Source organism: Aristolochia californica, unplaced genomic scaffold, assembly GCF_029961685.1.
Source record: "Aristolochia californica isolate CCGP_79_NKW_82.1479 unplaced genomic scaffold, dmAriCali1.0.hap1 SCAF_8, whole genome shotgun sequence".
Lineage (NCBI taxonomy): Eukaryota > Viridiplantae > Streptophyta > Magnoliopsida > Piperales > Aristolochiaceae > Aristolochia > Aristolochia californica.
The window spans coordinates 3,788,456-3,813,493 of NW_027182279.1; the positions used below are offsets into that span (position 1 = coordinate 3,788,456).

Here is a 25,038-nt window from a genome sequence, read left to right on the forward strand (position 1 = left end):
CTCATATAATTCAAATGACATCATCAATTATTGCCGTGGGTGCCTCGCGACATGGTGGTGGTGTGACGCTAGCATTCTTTTCGTTTCCAAGTCGTTTCCAAGTCGTTTCCAAGTCCCACTACACTCCCCCCTCTGTCAGAAATTGGAAATATGACCGTTGATACACGCCTCGAGTTTTAAACAAATCCTTTTGTCTACCCACAAAAGCAAAGTACCGCTTTCCACTCGTACGCCCCTCCAACTACACACTACAAGTACATTCATACGATACTTTTCCCTTCATACGGCCCTTCCTGCTCCACCGTTTCCCATATCGAATCTCTTATCATTCGTTTATTCGATTTTTTAGGCTTTCTGAACCTCTCTCTCCCTCGATCTACACGACTAATAGAACTTTCGAATTTTGGGTTAATCCACCATGGAGAACTCGAAAGGAGTCCCCGGCGGCGGCGGTGAGAAAACAATCGATGAGAACACTGTTTCACAACACGAGCCCGAAACCGGATCTAGTGAAGAGTCTCGGCCGCCTTCCAGAACACCCTTTACGAGCCTTAGCCAGGTCGATTCCGATCTTGCCCTTGCACGAACGCTTCAAGAACAGGTCTGCCAGGACTGCGGTGGTTTTATAATTAGCTTCGTTTGTGGTTTCTTTAATTGTATTTTGCTTTTTTCTCCTTTTTTTTTGACGCGAGAGGTTTACGCGAGCTGATCGAATTGGGGTTATATTCTGGATCAGGAAAGGGCGTATATGATGCTGAGAATGACCGGAGAGGTGAGCGACTACGGAAGTTCCGACAGTGGGAGCTTTGTGTATGAAGATGATGAGGCGGAGGGTGAGCAAGATGAGAACGGGGAAGCTGAGAGTGACGGTGGCGAGGATGCCTTCGATGCTCTTGCGAGGAGTGCAGAATCGGAGGACATGGGGTTACATATCGATCCCTCGGCGTTTGATAGTGATGAAGCTTATGCAAGAGCTCTTCAGGATGCAGAGGAGAGGGAAGTGGCCGTGCACTTGATGGCCCTAACAGGAATAAATGATTGTGAGTGATTAGTTATTTGCGATTATTTTTTTATTATTAGTTTTTTGTGTTGGAGTTTTTTTATCTGAATTTGAAGGTGTTTGTCATTTATGTTTTTAGGGCATGCAGAGGGTCCAGATGCAGAGCATGACAGTAATTCACCGGTATTATACTTGTAGTTACTAAATTGGTTCCTTATATTGCTTCTATCAGTTAGTGCGTACATTCCTGCTTAGAATGGAATCGAGGAAAATGGTTTGAGGCATCCATGTATCTGTGTTTCACATAGAATGTTTCATCGTTGTATTATGGATCAGATTGTGGCGTGGGACCATAAATAATATTATAGTAGAAAAATCCATATAATAGTAGGTACAGGACAACTGTATTATGGAACAGATTGTGGCGTGGGACCATAAATAATATTATAGTAGAAAAATCCATATAATAGTAGGTACAGGACAACTGTATTATGGAACAGGGATTGCATTTCTTCAACTTCTTTGAAATTGTCATTAGAAGGACATCTGAGTTTGTAAAGCTAGTATGTGGTTTGATAGTTCTGTTAGGGGATAATTGTATCTTTTACGAGGGACTATGACATTTCACATGGGATATACTGCATATTGCAGAGGTATGAGTCCGTGGTTTGGCTAGTCATTTTGAGGATACCCTAACATGTATGATGTATCCATAGGGTAAAGTGGGTGGGAGTGGAATATTTTAAAAAACCCTTTAGTTGTCTTCTCCTTGTCTCTCTTAGCAACTAATAATCCTCTTGATTGAATTTTGCTATCAGCATTTTTTTTAGGAAGGTGATGATTTCATTAGGGCCAAACGCCACAACTAACAAAGAACATTAGAAGGGAAGGTCAAATACAATAAGAAATTGTAGCCCAGCCCCTCATTTTCTAACTTATCTACCCGAAAGTTGGTAGATAGATTGACATGATACCAAGAAAAGTTACAATTAGAACAAGAGGCTGAATATCTTCTCTAGAGTGGTCTAGTGCCTCCAGGGAGGCTTCTTCAACTTTTTGTACCAACTAATCATAGAAAAGTAGTTACTCCCACATCCAATTGCTCAGAAAAGCAGTTGTGGTAGGTTTGCAGGCCATGGCGAACCGCTTGGATTTTGGTGGTTGTTGAATTCCTAGTGGCCTCGCACAAAATTGAAGGATAGTTCCCTTATGATTCCTGAAGACCCCCAATCCTCGCTGGTCTAGGTTTGCCTTTAGAGGAAGCATCAAAGTTTAATTTGATTCTTGCTGCTTCAGGGGCTTCAAATAAAAAATGGCTGGCTGTTTGACAATTGAGTTGTTGGAGATCAGCTTCCAATTATTCCCTATTTGCCCCTTGATGGCTCTTTGAACTCCTTGAGCTAGCAAGCCTAGGTAGCCTGCTGATTAATGTCCTCAAACAGTCTTTCCAGACAGCAAAATGTTACTGGTTTTTTTCATTCTAGATGACCCAAGGCACTGAGATGAGGCAAATTTTCCATAGGATGTCGGGCATTTTGGGAATCTGGATAACTTCTTATTTGCGTGATAAACATCTGGAATGTTTCTGGGAAACAACGTTGCAGATCAATTCTGTTCAAGACAGCGTTCCAAATGACACTGCAATGGACCAGAAGATGATCAATGGACTCATTTTCTAGCTGACATGAGTATACCGGTGGTTGTTGAGTGAGACTCCCCTTCTAGATAGCTGATCAAAATTGAGGATTTTGCCACGTAATGCACTCCAAGTGAAGAATTTGTCTTTTGGAATTTGTCTTTAGAATTTGTCTTTAGTGCCATCCAAAGTCCATGCCCTGATAGCAGGGTGAGGTTGGTTGTCATTGCGTTGCTGATTTTGATACCCACAAGCAACCTTGTAGCTGCCATAACTAGAGAACTCCCATACAAGAACATTTTTCCCTTCAGGAAGGAGGAAGTGAGAGTTAAGTCTGGTCATTAGGGTGCAAAAATCCACAACTTACTCATCTTGCAAGTTCCTGCGAAGGTTAACTTGCCAGTTGGTGTGGTGTTGATCGTCACAACTGAAGTGATTTGTCACTCAGCTATTAGGATAATCTACGATGGAGAAGAGGTGAGGAAAGGTGTCTTTGAGAGGTTCACTACCAATCCACTTATCGGTCTAGAAGCTAATCAATTGCCCATTGCCAACATGCATTTTGGTGTGATCCTTTAGCTTGCTAGTCATTAGGGTATTTTTTTTCCAGATTGGAGCGAGTTTACGGCGGGGAAAATCATCAGGCCACTTCTTATCATCCAATGGACTTAAACTTCTAGCCACAATCTTTCTCCATGTAGCCTCCTTATCTATCATGAATTTCTAGATCCAGTTCAGTAGGAGATCGTCATTCATAACTTTGAGATTCTTAACTCGCAGCCCACCTTCTTTCTTTGACTACCAAACACTGCTCCACTTAACCAAGTGGAACTTTGAATCCTTTCTCCTTGTCCCTCCAAAGGAAGTGCTTTTGAATTTTCTTGAGCCTAGAGATGATACTTGCAGGACCATGAATGAAGGAAAGATAATAGGATGTATTCCAACCATGACCAAGTTAAGAAAAACCAACCTGCCCACCTTGGATAATAATTTCCCCTTCCAGGATGACAATCTATTCTCCATCCACTCAATGATTGGTTTTCAGAGCCTCTTGTTCCTCTTGTGAAAAACAACAAGCTCAACTAGGTTGATGGAAAGCAAGAAGACTTGCATCCTAGTATTTCTTCCCATTCCGCCAGCTTCTCATCCTAAATGTTGATTCCATATACGGTGGTTTTGCTCAGCTGATTTTTACCCTTAGAAAGTCTCAAACACTCCCAGCAGTGCCTTTAATCTTCTTAGTTGTCCATTGTCTGCTTGATACAATCAAATGTGTCATCCGCAAATTGGAAGAAGGGGATATCAATGGCAGCTTCTGTGGCAATGGATCTGATCCATCCCATCTCTTTGACTTTGTAGAGTAGGGAGGAAAGAGATTCCACAATGATATTGAAGAGAAGAGGTAAAAGGTGTCCCTTTTGCTAAATACCCCAGGATCACTTGTAGTGTCCATGGGCCCTCCCATTGATTATTGAGAAGGAGGTAGAGGAGATGCATTGACTCATCCCGTCACCTTCACCGTCACCTTCACCTTAATTTGGCATTGTGTGGAAAAATGGGGTGGTCCAGTCATCTTCTTTGAGCCATTTGTATTGGGCTGTCTGCTTCCATTTAATTCTGTCTTTGTGAGTGATTTTGTTCAATTCAGTTTTACATTCTGCGGTTCTTGAGAATTCTTCCTAGTTGAGTTGTCCCAACTCCTCAGCCATGTCCAAAGATTTAACAAGGATAACTGGCTCCACCTTGTCGGCGTTGAACTTATCTTTCTCAGACTTGGCCCATTCTTTAGCTTTCATTTTCAGAAGCTTGAGCTTTTGATTGAACCTCCAACAAGTAAGCTCCTCAATATTTAAGCTTTTGCCACCATTCTTCCACCAAGGTGCCTAAGTTCTCATGTGATAGAAGGAACGAAGAATGATAGAACACCAAAATCAATTGTTGATATTTTTCTCTCCGATTGAATCTGTTTACATGATGAGGTATTTATACAGTACAGAGTGTATTCTAGACTCTTCTGGAATACATGGCAGAGAAGACAATATTCTAGACTCTTCTAGGAATACATGACTCGTTGACACCTTCTGAATTCTTCTGGAGGAGCTGCTACGGTGGAGAGTTGAGTGTTGCTGAGTTGACCTGGAGATGACTTACTTTGTGCTATTGAGGTGGAAGTCTTCTTATTGCTGATACCCCCGGGCGAGCCCAGCAGGCCTGGGAGGACTGTGAGGCTCGATCTGAGTGTGCAAAATCTGGTGATGGATAGGGGCTTGGTAAAGACATCTGCAATCTGATCTTTACTGGAAAGGAAGGAAACTTGAATAGTCTTGTTATGGACACGATCACGAACAAAATGATAATCAATGTCGACATGCTTGGCTCGAGAATGCATCACAGGATTCACAGATAAGTAAGTGGCCCCCAAATTATCACAATATAGAATGGGTGGCTGAGATAAGTAGATTCCCAATTCAGACAATAAGGATTGGACCCAAACTAGTTCACACGTAGCATGAGCCAAGGCCTTGTATTCAGCCTCTGTGCTGGACCGAGCGATAGTAGTTTGTTTTTTTGAACTCCAGCAGATGAGATTTGTGCCATAGAATAAACAATAGCCACTAGTAGATTTTCGGTCGTCGGGGCAGCCAGCCCAGTCGGCATCAGAGAAGGCAGCCAGAACAGGGGCCGGAGAAGAAGTGAGAGTCAGACCATAATCCAGAGTCTGTTTCAAATACTGTATGATCCGTTTCACGGATTGCCAATGAGAAAGACAAGGAGCATGCATAAATTGACAGGCCCGATTGACTAAGAAGGCTAAATCAGGTCGAGTGAAGAGAAGATATTGGAGGCTTCCACCACACTCCTATACAGAGAAGGATCTTCCATAGATGTAGAATCAAAAGCAAAAAGTTTAGTGGAGGGAGACATAGCAGTGCCAACAGGATTACAATTAGCCATATTGGTCTTGTGTAGTAAATCAAGGATATATTTCCGTTGGGACAGAAAAATCCCATTCGGAGTTCTGTGACACTCAATACCCAGGAAATAATGAAGATCACCAAGATCTTTGACGGGAAAATCAACACTGAGCAATTGAACAAGTTGAGTAATGGTAAAACTATCAGAGCCAGTAAGGAGAATGTCATCAACATAAACTAAAAGATACAAGACAATAGACTGATGGCGGTAGATGAATAAAGAAGTGTCAGATTTGGAGATGACAAAGCCAAATTCAAGGAGTTTGCTGCTCAGACGAGCATACCACGCACGAGGGGCCTGTTTAAGGCCGTAGAGAGCACGATTGAGCTTGCAGACATAAGTGGGAAATTGAGGGTGAACAAAGCCACTTGGCTGAGACATAAATACCGTTTCATCCAACGTGCCATGAAGAAAAGCATTTTGAATATCTAATTGATGAACCGACCAACTGTTAGAGAGGGCAATGGAAAGAACGAACCTGATGGTTGTTGGTTTGACAACTGGACTGAAAGTCTCAGAACAGTCCAAGCCCTCTAGTTGACTGTAGCCCTTGGCAACAAGTCGCGCTTTTCGCCGCTCGGCCGAGCCATTTGAGAGGTATTTTGTTTTGAAGATCCAGGGGCAACCCACAACATGCTGAGAGGGGGAGGGAGGAACTAAGGTTCAGGTATTGTTGGAGAGAAGGGCTTCGAATTCGAGTTGCATCGCACAATGCCATTCCGGGTATTTTGAAGCTTCAGTGACAGAGGAGGGTTCATCGGGAGTGACACGGGATGTGAGGAGGGCTTGAGGGGTTGGCCAGGCAAGGGTACCGTCGGTCCTAATTTTGGATTTGGATCGGGTTTGCATGGGATGAGGACGGAAAATGGTGGAAGGGGAGATGACGGAAGACTCGGGAAGTACAGGCTCACGAGGGGGAGATGAGGGTAGTGGTAAGAGTGGGGAAGGGGGTCTAGTGGGTGGGGTCAGAGGCGGAGGGGAAGGTGCAGTGGAACCAGGGGAGGAAAGAGGAGTAATAGGATCGGGGATGGTAGTGGTAGAGGGTTGTAGAGGGAGAGACGGGGAGGGCAGAGGAGTCGTTAATGGAGGAGAGGGGAGGGATGGGGAGGATTGAAAGGGAAAAACAGTTTCATCAAACAGAACATCACGGGAGACATACATACGAGAGGTAGGGATGTGATAACATAAGTAGCCATGATGATTGGGGCTGTAACCAAGAAAGACATAAGGAAGAGACCGATAATCCATTTTGTGCCGATTATAAGGACGAAGATTAGGCCAACAGAGGCAGCCAAAAGTTTTCAAGAAATTGTAATTGGGCTGACGGTTCCACAATTTTTCAAAGGGAGATTTGTGATCTAACACCAAAGTGGGTAAGCGATTAATTAGGTAGGCAGCAGTAAGGAAGGCATCAGACCAATATTTCTGAGGGGTGAAGGAATGGGCAAGAAGAGCAAGACCGGTTTCGACAATGTGTCGATGTTTCCTCTCAACAGAACCATTTTGAGAGTAGGTATAAGGACAAGCCAAACGATGAGAAATTCCAAGAGACTGTAGTACAGTATGAAGGGAACGAAATTCGCCACCCCAATCAGATTGTAGGGCACGTATTTTGGTATGAAGTAAATTTTCGACTTGAGACTTGAAGGATAAAAATACATTAACGACATCGGATTTACACTGTAATGGAAAAATCCACGTAAATCGACTGTAATCATCAACAAAAGAGAGGTAGTATCGAAAACCACCCCTAGACACAGTGGGGGCAGGACCCCATACATCAGCAAACAAAAGTTGGAGAGGGGCAGTGGTCCAAGACGGAGAGGATGAATACGGTAGTTGATGAAGTTTAGCCTGACAGCAGGAAGAGCATAACCCAGGTTGTGGAGAGCGCTTGACTGGTAGAGAGAGTTTGGAGATGATGCGGTGGACTAATTGCATAGTGGGATGACCCAAACGAGCGTGCCATTGGAATGGAGAGACTCTGGACCCAGTATGAGCTTGATAGGAAGAGACGGCGGGAGGGAAGACATACAAGCCTTGACTAGTAGGACCTCGCAGAAGTGTTTTCTTGGTACGACAATCCTTCACAAAGAAACAAGATGAATGAAATTCAAAACATACAGAATTATCTTCACAAAAATTTCTAACAAAAATTAAATTCTTAGAAATAGACGGAACATGATAAAGTTGAGGAAGGAGAAGATTGCCAGAAGTGGAAGGAAGAACAGAGCTGCCAACGTGGTGAATTGGAAGAGAATTACCATCACCAACACGAACTTGATCATCGCCTTTATACTCAGTAGGATTGATGGATAAGTTGGAAAAATTATGAGTAAAGTGATTAGTCGCGACCGAGTCAGGATACCAGTTATGGTCAACAGGAGGACCAGGAGTAGGGGAGGGAGGAGTGTGAGAAAAAGGGGCAGAAGTGAGATGGGCGGCTAAGGAAGGAGGGGGGGCGCCTGATAGGAATGATCAAACCGGTGGTAGCATTGAAGGGCCATATGGCCGGGACGGTGACAAATTTGACAAGGAGGGCGATTTGAGGAAAAAGGGGAAGAAGGGGCTCGATCGCCGAAGCGACCACGCCCACGACTACAGGAGCCCCCTCTGCCACGATACCCTTGCCTGTCGAAACCCCTGCCTCTAGTGCTGGGGTTCGATGGAAGAGAGGCAGTGGCATTCGCCGAAAATTTGGGGGAGACCGGGAGGAGGGTTTGGTGATGGAGGAGTCGATTTGTGGTTGTAGACTTGGGAGGGAGAAAGAGGATCGAGACGGGTTGTGAGGGAGGTCACGACTGAATCGAAATTGGTTTCGAGACCAGCGAGCAGGTAGGCGATGAAATCCGAGGAGGAGAGGACCTTGCCTGCCGCCACGAGCGTATCGTGAACGATTTTAGCTTTTTGATAATAGTCGGTGATGGAATCCGACCCTTTTTTCAATGTCGTGAGTTGGTATTGCAGGTGCATCACACGAACTTGGGATTTGGAGGCAAAGAGGTTTTCGAGGATGAGCCAGATTTCTCTGGAGGTCGAGGCTTCGACGACATGGGCGATGAGGGGCTCGGTGAGGGAAGAAATGAGGACGACATGAGGGCTTGATCGTGTTGTTTCCAGATGGAATAGGGGGAAGGGTGATCTGTGGGGGTGTCGTCGAGAGGTTTGGGGGCAACGATGGAACTGTCAATGTAGCCGAAAGCATTCTAATTGTGGAGGTAAGGCATGAGTTGAGCCTTCCATAGCAGATAGTTTTCGTGATTGAGTTTGACAATGAGGAAATGAGAGGGAGAATGTGGGGAGGTTTGGGAATTCAGCCATGGGTGAAGACGGACGTGAGTCCTTACACGGCTCTGGATACCATGATAGAAGGAACGAAGAATGATAGAACACCAAAATCAATTGTTGATATTTTTCTCTCCGATTGAATCTGTTTACATGATGAGGTATTTATACATTACAGAGTGTATTCTAGACTCTTCTGGAATACATGGCAGAGAAGACAGTATTCTAGACTCTTCTAGGAATACATGACTCGTTGACACCTTCTAGATTCTTCTGGAGGAGCTGCTGAGGTGGAGAGCTAAGTGTTGCTGATTTAGCCTGGAGATGATTTACTCTGTGCTGCTGAGGTGGAAGTCTTCTTATTGCTGATATCATGGAGGGTCCAAACATTTTCCAATTTGATTGGTACAAATTCCTAGTCCCTAGTCCCTAGTCCCCCTTGTTTGTTGAGTTGATCAGAATTGGCTTGGGATCAGATTTGAGGTGAGGGTGGATCCTTCTTGCTACATTGGGAAGGATCCATTATTTGCTAAAAAATTGTCCAATTTGGATTGTACCATGGGGTTTTGTCCATTGCGTTAGGTAAAATTTCCTGCCACTACGATTTCCTCTAGTTCACAAGTGTCAATGAAATTGTTAAAGCTCCTCATGGATGAAGTGCTCCTGTTGGATGACGTTTTTTTTTTTATTTTTTAATTGGGGAAGTGGATTGGATTGAAGTCTTTGACAAACAGCCAAGGATCTGATGTGTTGGAAGATGGGCCCAAGCCCACACGACCAAGGAAGGTCCACATATCTAAGAGTGTTGGAAGATGGGCCCAAACCCATAAGATATGGACCCAAGCCCATAAGATATGGACCCATGCCCATAAGATATGGACCCACCATGATCACATGAGTTGGTGGGACCCACCATGATCACGTGAGGTGGCATAAGAAGTCTTACACAATACTTGCCAAGCAGGGAGCTACCCTACAATCGCTGGTTGTAAGGGACTTGCTCCCTCAAATCTTGTAATTTCTCTCGTTTTATTAATACATTTTATTTTTTTTAAAAGTCTTACACAATAAGAAGTCTAACAGAGCCACAATTATTATGGAAGCAGGTCTCACAAAAGAGTTTAAGCTTAAAGGTGTTTTAGTCATGTTAGTTAATTATGCTAGGACTTATCTTTAAGTGTTAGCATTTGGGTGTAATTAGGACAAAGATAGTTTAATTGTAATTGGACTCTACTACCTTCCTCTATTATAATAGAGGTTCATGTACTCTGATTACATTTAAGTCAATGAAGTATTTCTCTTCTCCATAAATTCAACATGGTATCAGAGCAGGTTCTGTAAGTTGACTCAGTCAACCCACAGAGATAATGTGATCCTTTTTTGATCTATTATCTCTAGTAGTTTAGGTTTGTATTTATCTTTTTTCTATCTTTATACCCATTATTTGCTCTATGTTTTCACCTTTATACTATTCTATTTCCGGGAGTTTCTAGTTCATGACCGCCTACCGCGATGATCCCTCTCAGTCTCTGAAGCTGCTCTCCCGCTCCGTTCGGCTTCAGGGAAGATTCTTCTCACATCAACCATCAGTCTATATGTAGCCGAGAAGGAGATTATTGTTGCCGTTTGTTATCTTGCTGCCTTATTTTTGCCTCTGTCGGATTTATCTCTGTTCTTTAACCAGTGAATTATGTCTGCTCTCGTCAAACCATTTATTTTCGGAAGTGTTGAGCTGGTTGGAAGTTTTATCTTCTGACGTTATCTTCGAAAAATATACGTGATATCCAGAGAGTTATACAAAGCCTGCGATGAGCTCGAAAAATAACCAAAATACCCTTTTTCTAGTTATTGCAATTCTACCTCCAAACTGGAGTGTAGTTATTAAAGGGCCCCAACTTGTTACAAAAATTCCCAAATTCTCTTTTTCCCTATGCTTTCATACATCACCAAGCAGATTCATGGACTTGACATAGGGAGTTGACTATAGTTCCACTAATTACAACATCATGAATAAAATGACAATCAATTTCTACATGTTTAGTCCGTTCATGGAACATTGAATTACCGTCAATAAATATTGCAGTCTTGTTGTCGCAAAACATCTTCGTAGCTTCTCTTGTAGGAAAAACCAATTCTTGTAACACTGACCTCACCTAAAGAATTTCACTAACTGTGTGGGCCATTATTCAGTACTCTGCTTCTGCACTAGAGCGGGTCACAACATTTTTTTTTCTTGCTCTTCTAGTTAATTATGTTTCCACCAATAAAAACATTACCTTAAGGTATATTGTTTATCCAATTTAGACCCTGTATATTCGTCCAATTTGCAAGTGGTCATGTTGTGCGTGCAACAACCTTTTCCCTAGTGCCCTTCATATTTCATAAAATCCTATGCATAGCTTCTAAATGCATATTCCTCGGATGATTCATAAACTGGCTAACCACACTCACCGCATATGACAGGTCAAGTCATTGTAGCATAAATAATTTTGCCTACTAATCTTCTATACATAATCTTATCTTTAAGCTCAACACCATCATTGTCATGGAGATTGTGATTCACCTTCATAGTCGTCTCAACAAGCCTAGCTCCCAACTGCCCATACTTATGTAGCATATCAATAACATATTTTCTGTGTCATAATGATGACTGCTTTACTCCTTGCTACCTCAGTCCCAAGGAATTATTTGAGTGAACGTAAATCCTTGGTTTTGAAGTATTCCGCAGGATGTCCTTTGACTAGTTCAATGCCTTCCACATCACTTCTCGATAAGACTATGTCATCAACATATATAATCACAATACAAATTCAGAAGTTCTCTTCAAAACCAACAACTAGTGGGCACATCGACTTCTTGTAAACTCTAATGACGACATAACTACTAGGCTGATTTTTTTAAACCAAGCTCTAGGACTCTACTTTAGGCCATATATAGTTTTATACAGCCTACATATATGTGTATATATATATTTTGGAGCCTAAATACTTTCCTTATTTCCCCCAAGCAATATATCTAGGAGGTTGGTTTATATAAACTTCTTTGACTAGATTACTGTACAAGAAAGCTTCTTAATGTCCAACTGGAACAAGGGCCAATTCTTGTTGACTAGTACAGAAATCAATATCAAACTAAGAATAGCCGTGCAACTAGGAAAAAAGTCTCAAAGACATCTACTCTATAGGTTTGTGTATACCTTTTGGCAACAAGTCTGGTTTTATATCTTTCTATAGAATGATCAGCCATGTACTTGACAACTAGCTCTGGTGGTAGCCTACAGAATGTTCGCATGCCTCTATCAAGTGAAGTCTCCATCTTTGTGTCGATGGCTTGTTTCCAATGAGGAGAAGACAATGTTTCTTGTATGAAAGGAATAGAAAAGGAAGACAAAGATAATGCAATTTTTTTGAAGGAAATAGACAATGAATCAAAGCAAATAAACTGAAACCATTGTCTTCTCTATGGAGCAGAAGCTGAAACCATTAATCATTTTCTTTTACATTGTCGGTATTCTTGGCGAATCTGGAATCATTTTTTCTGCCTCTTTGCTTCTCAGCATCTATCTTTGAATTAGTATGCATTTGCTTAGGGGCTCATCTCCCTAGGCTGGGGAGACCACTGCTGCAAGCATTTACTGTTTTCATTCCTTGGTTGATTTGGAACGAAAGGAACTCGAGGCATTTTCAGCAAAACTTCTTCCTCATAGGGTTTTTTTTTTTACCAAAAAAGCTTCTTCCCAAATTATATTCTAGTTAAAAACCTTGTAGATCTTTTTTGATATTTCAGGTGATTTGCTCAGAAGTAATTGGGACCAAGTTGTTCTTCTTGTTGTAGTGAAGACTCCTAAATTGGTGGAAAGGCAGTCTCCTAGTTCGTCTATGATAAAGCTCAACTTTGATGATCATTTTTGGGTAATCCAAGGCCTTCGGGTATTGGTGGTGTGTCCAGAGATGTTTCATGCTCTATTTTAGCCTCCTATTCAGGACCTATTTGTTGACCGAGTATTGACTCCCATCCGTATTTTGTGGTAACAAAACTTAATTGTTCTAATAATTGCAAATGTAGCATTTTAAATGCATATTCTTCAAAAGATACAAAACCAAGGTCTATGTAAAAAAACCGACACAACCAACTCAAGACCGCAAGCTTCAAATGTGTGTGAAGTCATCTTGAGGGAGCACCCACAAGAAAAGAAATGAGGAACTGAAAATTAGAGTCCAAGTAGTTTAGAAAATTTTCAAGACTCTATACATGTAAAGAGAATAACCCCAACTTTTCAAAATTGAGGTACAACTTGAAATTTTTGGAGCCTTTGGTCATTTGTATTCATAATATGTTCCGTACATACATATCCAACTTTAAAACATGTTAGAACAAATAGGAATCATATTTCTCATGCTTTGAGCTTCAATTCAGAAAATTGGACTTGGATTGATTGATCATCTGCTGCCAATGATCGAGCAAATGATCGATCAACCAGATTGTGCACTAGCAAGAAATACAAAGCATGATCGATCAATACATGTACATTGATCAATCAACCAGGATAAACATTCCTTGTGGATTGATCGATTATACGTGTCCAAGCAAATAGAAATTACAAAGCATTATCGATCAACCTAAACTATGCCATTTAGGGACATCAAGCATGATCAATCATAAACCGTACTTTGATCGGTCATTCTTGTATTGCACAACCAGGAATGACAAAGCATGATCGATCATGTTGAGTACACTGATTGATCAACTTAAGTTTGTTAGCTCAACAACTATATTTTGATCTCAATGTCAGCCATTTCTGACAAAAATATAGTTGTTACTCTCGATTGATTAATCATTCAATTACATTGGTTGATTAATGAGATGTCAATTTTTCGCAAACGGGCAAATTATGAGTAGTTTGACTTGAGGAACTTATAAATACCCCACCAAACGTGACTTTGAGATGTTAATGAGCTTTTATTGGTATACCTACTACATTTTAAGTATTCAATTTTGAAATTCTTTCTGATTTCATTTTTGAGAGAGAGAGTTTCAACTTGCAACTCCTTTCACTACTCAGTTCCAACTCTTTGCATTCGTTTTAGTCAAACTCCAAAATCATTTCAAAGTATGCAACAAGGTTGGAGGCTTGGAAAAATCAAAGGAGAAGCCTGTCTCTCCAAGCTTCAAATGGTGTAAGCTTTTTTTTTTTGCTTGTAATATTTTGTTTTATTTGAGAGGTTCATCTAGAACCTTGAATCTAGATTGAAGAACTTGCTAGAGCTAGAATCTAGCTCAATCTCTAGGGAAATTGCTTGTAATTGTGTATTTGGGCATACATATGACTTACATGAAAGTAGAAGTCTCTTTTGTGTAGTTCTAAGCTAAATAGAGCTTATATTAGTGAAATTTCCCAAGCACGGGTTCTTGGCCAGTGAATACGAATAGGGGAACATTGATAACAACACATCTTGTGTTAATTGTGGTCTATACATGCTTTACTTTTTCTTGTACTTTTGTTTATTTTAAATCATGCACACTTGCTTTTAATTTGTAAAATCTCAATTCACCCCCTTCTTGAGAAGCCACCTGGGCCTACACTTAGTGACATTTCTGATTCTACCTCTGTAGAGTTTTTCGCTCGTAGACAAGGTTTCCACATTTTTGAGATAGATTCTAATCAAGTCTGCATGTGGAAGGTGATTCTAAGAGTGTTATTTTGTGGTGTGAAGGCTGAAAGGATCTTCGACATTATTGGAATTTTTTATTTTTTTTAAAATTCAGGATCATGCTAGTCCTTTTGTTTGTTTCTAGAATCATGTTCCTAGATCAGCTAATAGTTTAGCTGATTCTCTTGCTAAAGAGGAAATGCCCTTCAATCTCTCATTGTAAGAGATCCCTCTTCTTGATGTTGTTCTCTTGTTACCTTTGGGCTTTGTAAAAAGCGCACTTTTAAAAAACAAAAATCAAAGCAAACAAACTTGAAAATGGAAGTACCACATTGAGTACAAGTTTGAACACCTTTACAAAGTGAACAAGTAGATATAAATTACTTACCTTAGGAATTGCAGATGAAAAAGCATTGGTGGGGATGGAGGAGAGGGTGCCCCTGTGTGATGGCTTTGGAAAGTGTTCTTCGTTTATAGATATGTAGTGCTCAGTGTCGGTGTATCAACAATTGGCACAATGCTATGAACATCCTCTATATGTTGACGTCCACAACCATCTAACTTCAAGCAAAGGAGAAGTACTAGACTCATCAAACTACGAAAAATAGAAAGACATCCTCCAAAAAGGTAAAATTTGCAGACAAAAACGTATTTATCGTTGCTAGGCAATAAAACTTGTACCCTTTTTTAGTACAGCAATAACCAATGAAGACACACTTGATTGATTGGAGAGATAATTTATTAGGAGATTTACCAAGAACATGGACTTAACTCACAAAAAAAAATATTCGAGGACAAATGTTTGAGAATTTGTAAAGCAATCTTCCCGTCAAGCATTGGTGGGGGCATCTTATTAATAAAAAAACAAGCACTAAGAACAACATTACCCAAGTAGGACTTATAAATCTTTATAAAAAAGAGTATAGCGCGGGCAACATCAAGCAAGTGGCAATTCTTCCATTTTGCAACCCCTTACTATTGTGGGGTGTTAAAGAAAAGTTCCACATGGATTAGTGAGTACAAAGATCTTGAGTTTATTAGTAGGGAAAGAGGTTTCCTAAGTTGGCTAGTCATTTTGGGATGGGCCTTGGACCCAACTTCACATGGTATCAGAGTAGGTACTCATATGTGGGCCTACACCTAAACTATCCACTTGTAGAGCCACAAAAGAGGGCCTACACCTAAACCATCCACTTGTAGAGCCATAAAAGATGGCCTACACCTAAAATTATTCACTTGTAGAGCCTCAAAAGAGGGCCTACACCTAAAATTATCCACTTGTAGAGCCACAAAAAAGAGGGCCTACACATGAGGGGGAATGTTAAGGAAAAATCCTACATAGATTAGTGATTACAAAGATCATGACTTTATTAGTTGGGAAAGAGGTTTCCTAAGTTGGCTAGTCATTTTGGGATGGGCCTTGGACCCAACTTCACATGGGGTATAGACACAAAAAGATTAATATATGACATTATTGGCGAATTCATGAACTCAAGCCCATTAGTTGTACGCAAACATGAAGCGAATCACCTAAATTAATTTTTAATTTCTCTTTAAAAATTCAAGAATACATCAAACACTAAGGAACTCTGCCCTATGAGATACACCCATTTGACTGATTAAAGTCATCAATAAATGAAATAAAAAACTGGAAACCAAAGATATTAAGCACCGGTAGAGACTCCATACATTTGAGTGAACTACTTCAAATAAGTTGTTACTAGATTCGAACTAGGTGGAAAAGACGCTCTATGGTGCTTCCCGAGTTGACAAGATTCACACTCAATAATAAAGTGGAAATAACAGGTGTAGCTTGGTCGGGGAGGGTTGTCCTAGCCCCAAGTACCGCTGGAAAGGTGAAACAACGGCATTGAATGCTAAAGAAAATGGTTGTACCAAACCTTCCAAGTGGTAGAGCCCCTCTTTTTCACCCTCGAAATTAATCGTCCTCCTCGTTTGGAGGTCTTGAAAGACAATGATAGAATATAAAGATATTTAAAACTACAGTGACTTAGTAAATTGACTAATAGATAGTATGTTAATGGAAAATTTAGGTATAAATAGTCAACATTTAGAGTGGGCTGAACTATCCCAACTCTAATCACAGGCGAGGTGGAACCATCTACAAATGTGATGTGTTTGAATAGGAAGACTGAGTGCGAGATAAAAATAATGTGGATATACCTGATATGTGTGTACACGCACTAGAGTTAATAACCTTTGAAGAGATTGGAGATGCATGTAATGTAGACATACCTGAATTTGCCATGGTAGTTGTGGTGGTGTAAGTGTAAACATTTTGGGCCATGGATGAGAAGGTTGCAATCAATTGTGGCATGCATCGAGCTAACTATTGAACTATTCCAATTCTAGTCATAGAGGTGGAACTATCTAGAAATGTGACCTGTTTGAATGAGGAAGACCGAGTGCGAGATGAAAATAATGTGGCCATACATAACATGTGTGTAGATGCACCAGAGTTAATAACCTTTGAAGAGATTGGAGACACATGTGATGTAGACATACCTGAATTTGCCATGGTGGTTGTGGTGGTGCAAACATTTTGGGCTATGGATGAGAAGGTTGCAATCAACTGTGGCAAGCGTTGAGCTAACTATTGAAGTTCATCTAGAGCACTAGGACTAATACCAATTACACTACTTACAAATGATTCTCTAGGCTCAAGAAAACTCGAGTTAGCCCAGGTAGGTTTACTAAATTTATCCCAGCATTTATCTGAAAAAATGGTGAGTACACCCACAATGGACACACTTTTTCTCACCACTGCCATCACTACGGCCTCTTCCATGCCCAAGTGTATTGTTGTCTTGTCCTCGTCCTCCTTGGCCATGTTCACCAGGTGTCTTTGAGTGACCTTGTATTGGTTGGATATTGAGGGCCGCTACTTATGTTGAGGGGAAAAAAAGCCCACATTGAGCTTGAGAAAAATGATTAGGTTATAAGGTTGAGTAATAGCCTCCTAAGTTGATATTCATTTTGGGATGGAACCGAATTAAACCTAATAGTGATATCAGAGCAGGATTTGTGCATGGGCCAAGGTCTAGTTTGTGCTTCCCATGTTATCTAGTTTGTGCTTCCCATGTTATTTGTGTGTTGTGGGCTCTATGAGGTGAGGGTTTACGTGTTATGTGTTTTATTAGGAGTTTGTGGTCATGTCTCATACCCGTTATCTATAAGCGTGGACATGGGCAAGAACTGTTATGTAGAATAATGTCCCACATGGAGAAGTATTAAGATAGGGTATAAGGTTGAGTAACAGGCCTCCTAAGTAACTAGTCATTTTGGGATGGAACCGGGCCCCAACAACTTTTGTCCTTTTGTTGTCCTTGTTGCCTTTTGGAACTACAACTACCTCTACATGCATTACTCTATTACAAGCTTCCTTGAGTGTAGGCACAATATCATCTGCAAGTATTTGGGCACAAACTATTGCATTTTTCGAACCAAAACTATCAAGAAATTTGGCCACATGGAGCTGCCCCTGTTGTGCTTGGAGCTCAGTTGCCTTAGTGGTGAAGGGATGATAAGCCTTAATCTCTTGTAAAATACTTTGCAACTCATTGAAATAATCAAATAATCGATGGATATCCCCACTTTAACCCAAAGAACCTTGTATACAATTCATAGATTCGAGATAAGTTTTTCTCTTAATCATACAAAACTTCTAGTGACCTCCAAATTTCTTTTGATGGTCTCACAATTCATCACCTACTTCCTGAATTTTGACTCTAGGCCGTTTAGTAGCTATGTCATGACTTGCTTATCCTTTGAATCCTAATCATCAGTCATTGGCTTAGGAGGATCATCCCTCAAGTATTTTGTCTTCCACTTAGCCTTCAGATAAATCGAAACAAACTTGGAGCAGTCCAGATAATTTTGTCCATTCAACTTCTTCATGGTGATTACAATAGTATCCTTACCAGACTCTTGGGCTTGTGTAATCACTTCGCTTGAATCAGCCACCATCTATTATGAATAGTCACCAGAATTATTTTTTTTGAAATGATAATAGTCACCAGAATTTTTACAAATACCGCAACAACCAGCACAAAAAAACAACTGAAAAATAATGTATATGCCTTCACAGTGGGGCCCATACAACACAGAAATTTAGGACACCTCAAGCACAATTGATATTATCAATTTGTTACCATCCACTAATTGAGAAAGCAAGCTGAAGAGGAAATCAATTGGAGCTGACGTTAGCTCTGGGGATGATGATGTAGATAGTTTGCAAGTTTAGAAGACTTGCGTAAGCTCAGTATTGGGAGAGGATGACCTAGACAAACCTTTAGGTGCACAGAAACTTCATAAAGCTATTCAATTGATAGCACAAGCCATCAACCAAGGGTTATGGTACAAATAAAGGGAAAAAGGTCTAACAATCAACAGTAATTTTGAAAAGTTCCCTCTTCTTGGAGGAGAGAAATAAACTCGTTTAAAATTCACTATTGTTAGATTGTATGCTCGGATACCATGTAAAAATATGATAAGAAATAGAAGAGATGAGAAAAAAAGATAGTAGAGAAGAAGTTGAGAAAGCTGTGTTGAAAAAAGCAACAACTGTCAGGGTCTGAAAATTACCCTAAAATCACTTACATAGTCACTAAAAAAAAGAGGTATAAAATGACATATGTGCCCCTCTACATATAAACCCTTAATATCTCCCTAGTTACATCTCAGAATAAAACAAAAATTTAACCATATAACGATAGCATAAAGATAAGGTAACTGTTATCCAATGAGGGACATACAATAATGGTAAATGACAAAAATATTCTTTTCTGATATTTCAACATATACATTTTTAATAATAGTTATCTTTACTCAAAAATAAATTAAGGCTACTTCAAGTGTCTCTGATTTGTTTGTCCCCGATTTTGTATCTTTGCTAGTCTCATCTTCTGTATTATTCTTCAATGCTGACCATTCCTCTGCACAAAGCAGGGTTGAAGTTACAACCACCTTGTGGATCTGGCTTTCACTCTTGCCAGGTGTGCTTATCAGAAAACACTTCAGATACTAATATTCACTTAAACACTTTAGATTTTATTCTAAATGTTACATTTTTCACATTTTTTTTTCTTTTTTTATGTGGTTGACTGCTCAAAGAGTCCTCTGTTAGAGAAACTTTCTTGCAGGTTTGTTTGTAGAGCCTGGCTCTTCTGTGTGGCTTAAGATTAGGAGCCCAATAAAAGATATTGTAATTGCTAGTGGCAAGCTCAAGTGGTTTTAGTTTCTATAAGCTGTATATAGTGAGTCATTCTGTTATGGTCTTTTGGGACAGCTATTCTTGCTCCATAATGGAGTCATTGGAGCCCTCTAGTTCCTTTCCATTCCTCGAGGTTTGGTTTTGGCAATTATCTTGGGTTTCATTAAATAATATTAGGTTCTATTACAACCAAAAAAAGTGCTCTGGTATGACTAAATGCACTGTGAATTCTTCTATACCATTTTATAACATATTTGATTCAGCTGTCATTATCAGCCAAGTTTTCTTCAATTCTGGAAAAAGTCACTCTTTGCTATGAATCTATTGCTGGAATTTATATACTTACTATATGTACATTGTTGAATTTCTGGAAAAGTGAACCTCTATTTGTAATAGAGGAAACAAGTAGAATCCAATTACAATTAAACTACCTTTATCCCAATTATACCCAAAGTCTAATACTTAAAGACAAGTCCTAGCATAATTAAACAACTGAACATAAATAGAAGACTAACATAACTAAAACACCTTTAATTGAGATTCTTCTGTCAGACCTCTTCATGTGAGACTCCTGTAAGACTCCACTATATTAAGTCTGGTTTTGTGAGACTTTTTTTTGTGAGAGTCATGTAAGACTCTTCCATATCTATTGTTCAACATACATATTTGCCTGTATGTATTGGTGTTATCAAGAACATGAAATTTGATTTACCTATGAGATTTTATGGAGACAAAATGATTATTTATATTTCTTTTGTATAATTGATAATTTGACAAATAGCACTGGTAATGTAATGGATTCGTCAAGTACTCAGCCTATCCTAATTGTCTTGCTTTTAATGAACCATGTGGATGAGATTCACTTGATTTCATCGGTCTCTTCTCAGTACCTCTACAGGTGCTGACACCTCTTTCCTTGGCTATCAAGACCTTGCGGGAAAAACTCTTCCTTCAGATTGATTTTTGGTTCTGTTGGTTTTTTGTTAGATCTATTTCAGATTTTATTGTTGTAATAATATCTTGATTAGCTGGTTTTGTCTCCTGGTGTATAGTACTGTGGATGTCCATTCTCCCTTGGGGGAAACTCTTTTCGTAATCTAGTGTCAATCTTGTTGAAAAAATGAGAAACAATTACAAGTTGACAAAAACTTGTCTTTTAGGAATTTCATTATGTAAAAATTGAAGATAGAAGAGTAGAAGAGAGAGGGGAGAGAGTTTGAGAAGGGCTCAAAACGTGCACGACTCCCTCTGTATTTAATTAAGAGTGATCTTATCAATTACAGAAATGCCTCTACTTAACACATATGCCGTATCTCTTTATATCTCCTATTCTATATGTCCTATGTACATGAAATTTGAACCATGGACATAATTCAACATGAGAAACAATATTACATAGAAAAATAAATCTACTGATGAAATGAAATGACCAAAATGCCCCAGGACTGATTTTCCAGCATGAGGTGCACCTCCTGGAAAGGCATATAAGTGCCTTTATCTTTGTGTAAACCAGTATAGTTGATCAGAAATTTATTGCAATGCAACAAGGTTAAAATTAGTGAGGATGTTCTTATGAGGTGTCCTTATCAGGATAACTAGAAGTAGTCGGTTTCTCTTAATTTATTGACGTATTGTCTACATGCTAAAGCACCTTCATCTTTCTGTAACCTATAAAACAATTAGTGTGGATGTTCTTATGAGGTGTCCTTATCCGGAAAACAAGTAGTCGTTTGATTTCTCTTAATTTATTTAGGCATTGTCTACATGCTAAAGCACCTTCCATCTTTCTGTAACCTATGAAGTTAATGAGAATTTTATTGCTATTCTATTAGGAATTCTTGCTTGAGAAGAAACTTGAAAGATGATTGTAGATAATTCTTATGAGATGTCCTTACCAGGTAGGAGTATTTGTTGATTCTCTTATTCTATTTAGGTGTTGTCTATGTCTGTAATACCACAAGTGTGTTTATTGCTGTAATGTAGTTCAGTTTTTTGTGTGTCCTTGCAGTTGGTTCTAGTTTTTGGTTGCTGTTATTTAGCTTCAACTGTTTATGAGGTGTCCTTCGGGAGAGCATATAGTTGGTTACTCCTAAACTGAATAAGATGTTGGCTTTTCTATAAATCCATGCTGGTGTCAAGAAGTGTCATGCTTATATGAGATGTACTTGTCAAGATATGAGTGTGGTTGATTTCTCTTTAACTATTTAGGTTTTGGTCGTGTTGGTAAAGTCCATGCTGGGTTTTACCGTAGTGACCTTGCACTGTTTTTGGTGCAATTAATTTTGTGGATTTTGCTTCTGCTGTTCATGAAGTGTCCTTATAGGGTATTTGTCTTTGGTTACTCTTGTCCTGACTAGATATTGGTGCTATGCCAATAAGTCCAAGGTGTGTTTATCAATATAACCTCAACAAAGTTTTAGGTTTATTCTACTTATATTATAAGTTGCATAATGTCTAGATGTATTCTACATGCTTTCTTTCTACCCTTTTGGATGTACTGCCAACCATATTGAATTTCTCTCTATTTTTGGTTGTTTCTCGGCTTGCCAAGCTTCAGAATAAGCTTCAGAATCTTTTACCTGATTCTGGTTCATGTAATCAATAGTAAAGGTAAATATGCAGGATATAGGTTATCGTGCTTGAAGTATGTCTATGATATTCTTATGTTTGAAAAGAAAAGAACGATTAAAATTGTATTATTGTTTCTAGAAGTGTTTAGAGGCTTCTTGTAGAAGACTGGGCTCTTAGATAAGAAGACGCTATGAAAACATGTAGGGCTTTGGGATTGGTATAAAAAGTTGTCCTTTTCGTGATAGACTCTGGGTAATTCATGTGTTTGAGAGTACCTTTGAATTGTAGATCATCTTCATCTCCAGTAATTTGATAAGAGTGATTAGTAGAGGAGATGGTGCAATGGAACTCCTAGTGTATATTCTAGTTTTTTGCTTATATTATTTCAAAAGTTCAATTTGCGATGGATGATTACTGTCCAAGTTTAAATCCTGCTGGACTGTAATATCGCTAAATTTATCCAATATCTTCTTTGAGGCTTTTTCTTGCAATGTCTCATATTCCTGCAATTTGTCTCCTCAGGATGCGTGGCAGGAAGTTGACCCAGATGAACTGTCATATGAGGTAAACATTAGCAATTTGTGTGATATATTATAAGCTTCCATTTTTAAACAAACAAAAAAAATTGCTTCTTCATTTCAGGAGTTGCTTGCACTAGGGGATGTAGTAGGAACTGAGAGCAGAGGACTGTCTGCAGAGACAATTGCTTCTTTACCTTCAGTTACATATAAAGCTACCCAAGATGGGATCACTGATCAGTTTGTACACCCTTCAGAGTTTTCCTTCAGTTTATTTAGTTAATAGTTCTGATGTCATCAGTAATGCTGTTTGTATTTTTCATAATATAGGTGTGTCATTTGTCGACTGGAGTATGAGGATGATGAATCCCTTGTCAACCTTTCATGCAAGCATTTGTACCATCCTGAGTGCATAAACAACTGGCTTCAAATAAATAAGGTATAATATTTTTTTTGAAAAGGGAATAAGGTATAACATTTAAAAAAGGTACTTTATTAATGCATGGCATTCTATATATCTGCTTTCTCCTCATTCTTCAAAAACCCACCCCAGACATGGACCTAAATAAACATGAAATTATTGTACTCTCTGCGTGACATCGCCAAATTGTTGTCAGAAATGGAAATACCAAATTGTGATCTTTTTGTGTATTTTAGTCGTGCAACTGAAATCATAGCACTAACTGTCGGGGTGGTTGCTGAGATTAAATGAATCACCTTGGACAGTCTGTTATTCTTCTTCCTTATGATCATCATCATCATTATCATTGTTCTAATCCTTTTCTAAATCCCTGTTAATGTAGGGTTTCAAAATTTTAGTCCTTTTCTGTCATTCTTATCCATCAGTTCCTAGCTTCATTACTAGTTTGCCCAAGCCAAAAGGGTGTTTGGGTTATGTTACTTCAAAAAAAAAAAAAAACAAAAAAAAAGGTTTATGTTAGCTGTCGACTAACAATCTATGCAGTTTGTTAGCAGTTGGTACATGGCTTTCCTCCTTCCTCACCTCTAACATTTTCAATGTTGCCCAGGTTTGCCCTGTTTGCAGTGCGGAAGTATCCACTTCAGAGAGCAGCTAGCAGGGAAGTTTGTGGGTGTTGAGCCCCTGAACGAAGCACCTTAATTTGACTTGCTTCTTATATTTTTCCTAGATAGAGATCTTGGTTTAATTCATGTCATGCCAAAATATGTAGTTGTTACTCATATATACACATATATGGTTAGAGACGCTTTCCTCATTCTAAGCATTTGTTGCCATTTAAATAGCTAATAATTCATGTCATCGAGAGCATGCACCATTGGGCCAATGCTAGGAAGTTTGGACCTGCAGTTGTGTGTGTGTGTATCTATCTTTTGTATTTACTTGTGTACCAAATGGTAAGATGGGTAGTTGAAGAAACAAAGTGAACAACTATAGAAATTATTAAAGTGTAAAAATATAAAAATAATAAAAATATGACCACTATATACAAAGCTAGAAGGTTTTGAAAGGACCTATGAAATGATAAAAAAAATTATAATATTCCTAATTTTAAATTAACTAAAAACTAGAAAGGATTTGAAAAAAAATATACATTGTTCATAACTTAAAACTCTTCATATTTTAAAATCATTGCATTATTGTCTCCTTATCAATACCATCAAACACATCTTTTCAATACATGTCTCCAAATTGACATTCACCTATTGAATTCCTATTTTATTGTAATTATATGATTTTTCGCAATTTTCATAGTAGAGAATGCCTTACAACAACAGTTGTTAGCAATTAACAGTTGTTAGCAATTGGTGTTATCGATGCCAATGTTAGCAATTGGTGATGTCAATGTTGTTGATTGAGTGTAGAGTCCCTTCTTGCTTTTGATGTTAAAAAAACTTCTTAGAATTGATAATTGTAAATGTAAAATTTTAGATACTTTTCCTTCAAGAGACATCAATTTCAAGGTCTAAAGCATTGAATCGATATAAGCTTCTAAAAGACCTCAAACCTCATGGGAAACCAATAATTCTTGAAGAAGCACCATTAGAAGATGAAGAAAAATTGAAGAATAGAGTTTTAGGAATCACTAAGAAGAATCCACTACTTCCAAAACTTGAGGTACAATACAAACTTGGAGCTTTAGAACATATTTTGCATTTAAACATGTTTTTTCATAAATACATATACACAC

The 25,038-nt window shown here is 39.2% G+C and overlaps 1 protein-coding gene across 1 annotated transcript; it reads left to right on the plus strand.

Moving 5' to 3' along the window:
* Positions 1 to 297: 297 nt before the first annotated feature.
* Positions 298 to 24,105, plus strand: LOC137938167 (E3 ubiquitin ligase BIG BROTHER-related-like). The gene is made up of 7 exons (XM_068783155.1): positions 298 to 601; positions 737 to 1,040; positions 1,140 to 1,183; positions 22,875 to 22,916; positions 22,995 to 23,110; positions 23,201 to 23,309; positions 23,899 to 24,105. Exons 1-7 carry the CDS (start codon positions 419 to 421, stop codon positions 23,944 to 23,946), a joined length of 846 nt encoding a protein of 281 aa, XP_068639256.1. The 5' UTR covers positions 298 to 418; the 3' UTR covers positions 23,947 to 24,105.
* The last annotated feature ends 933 nt before the right edge of the window (positions 24,106 to 25,038 follow it).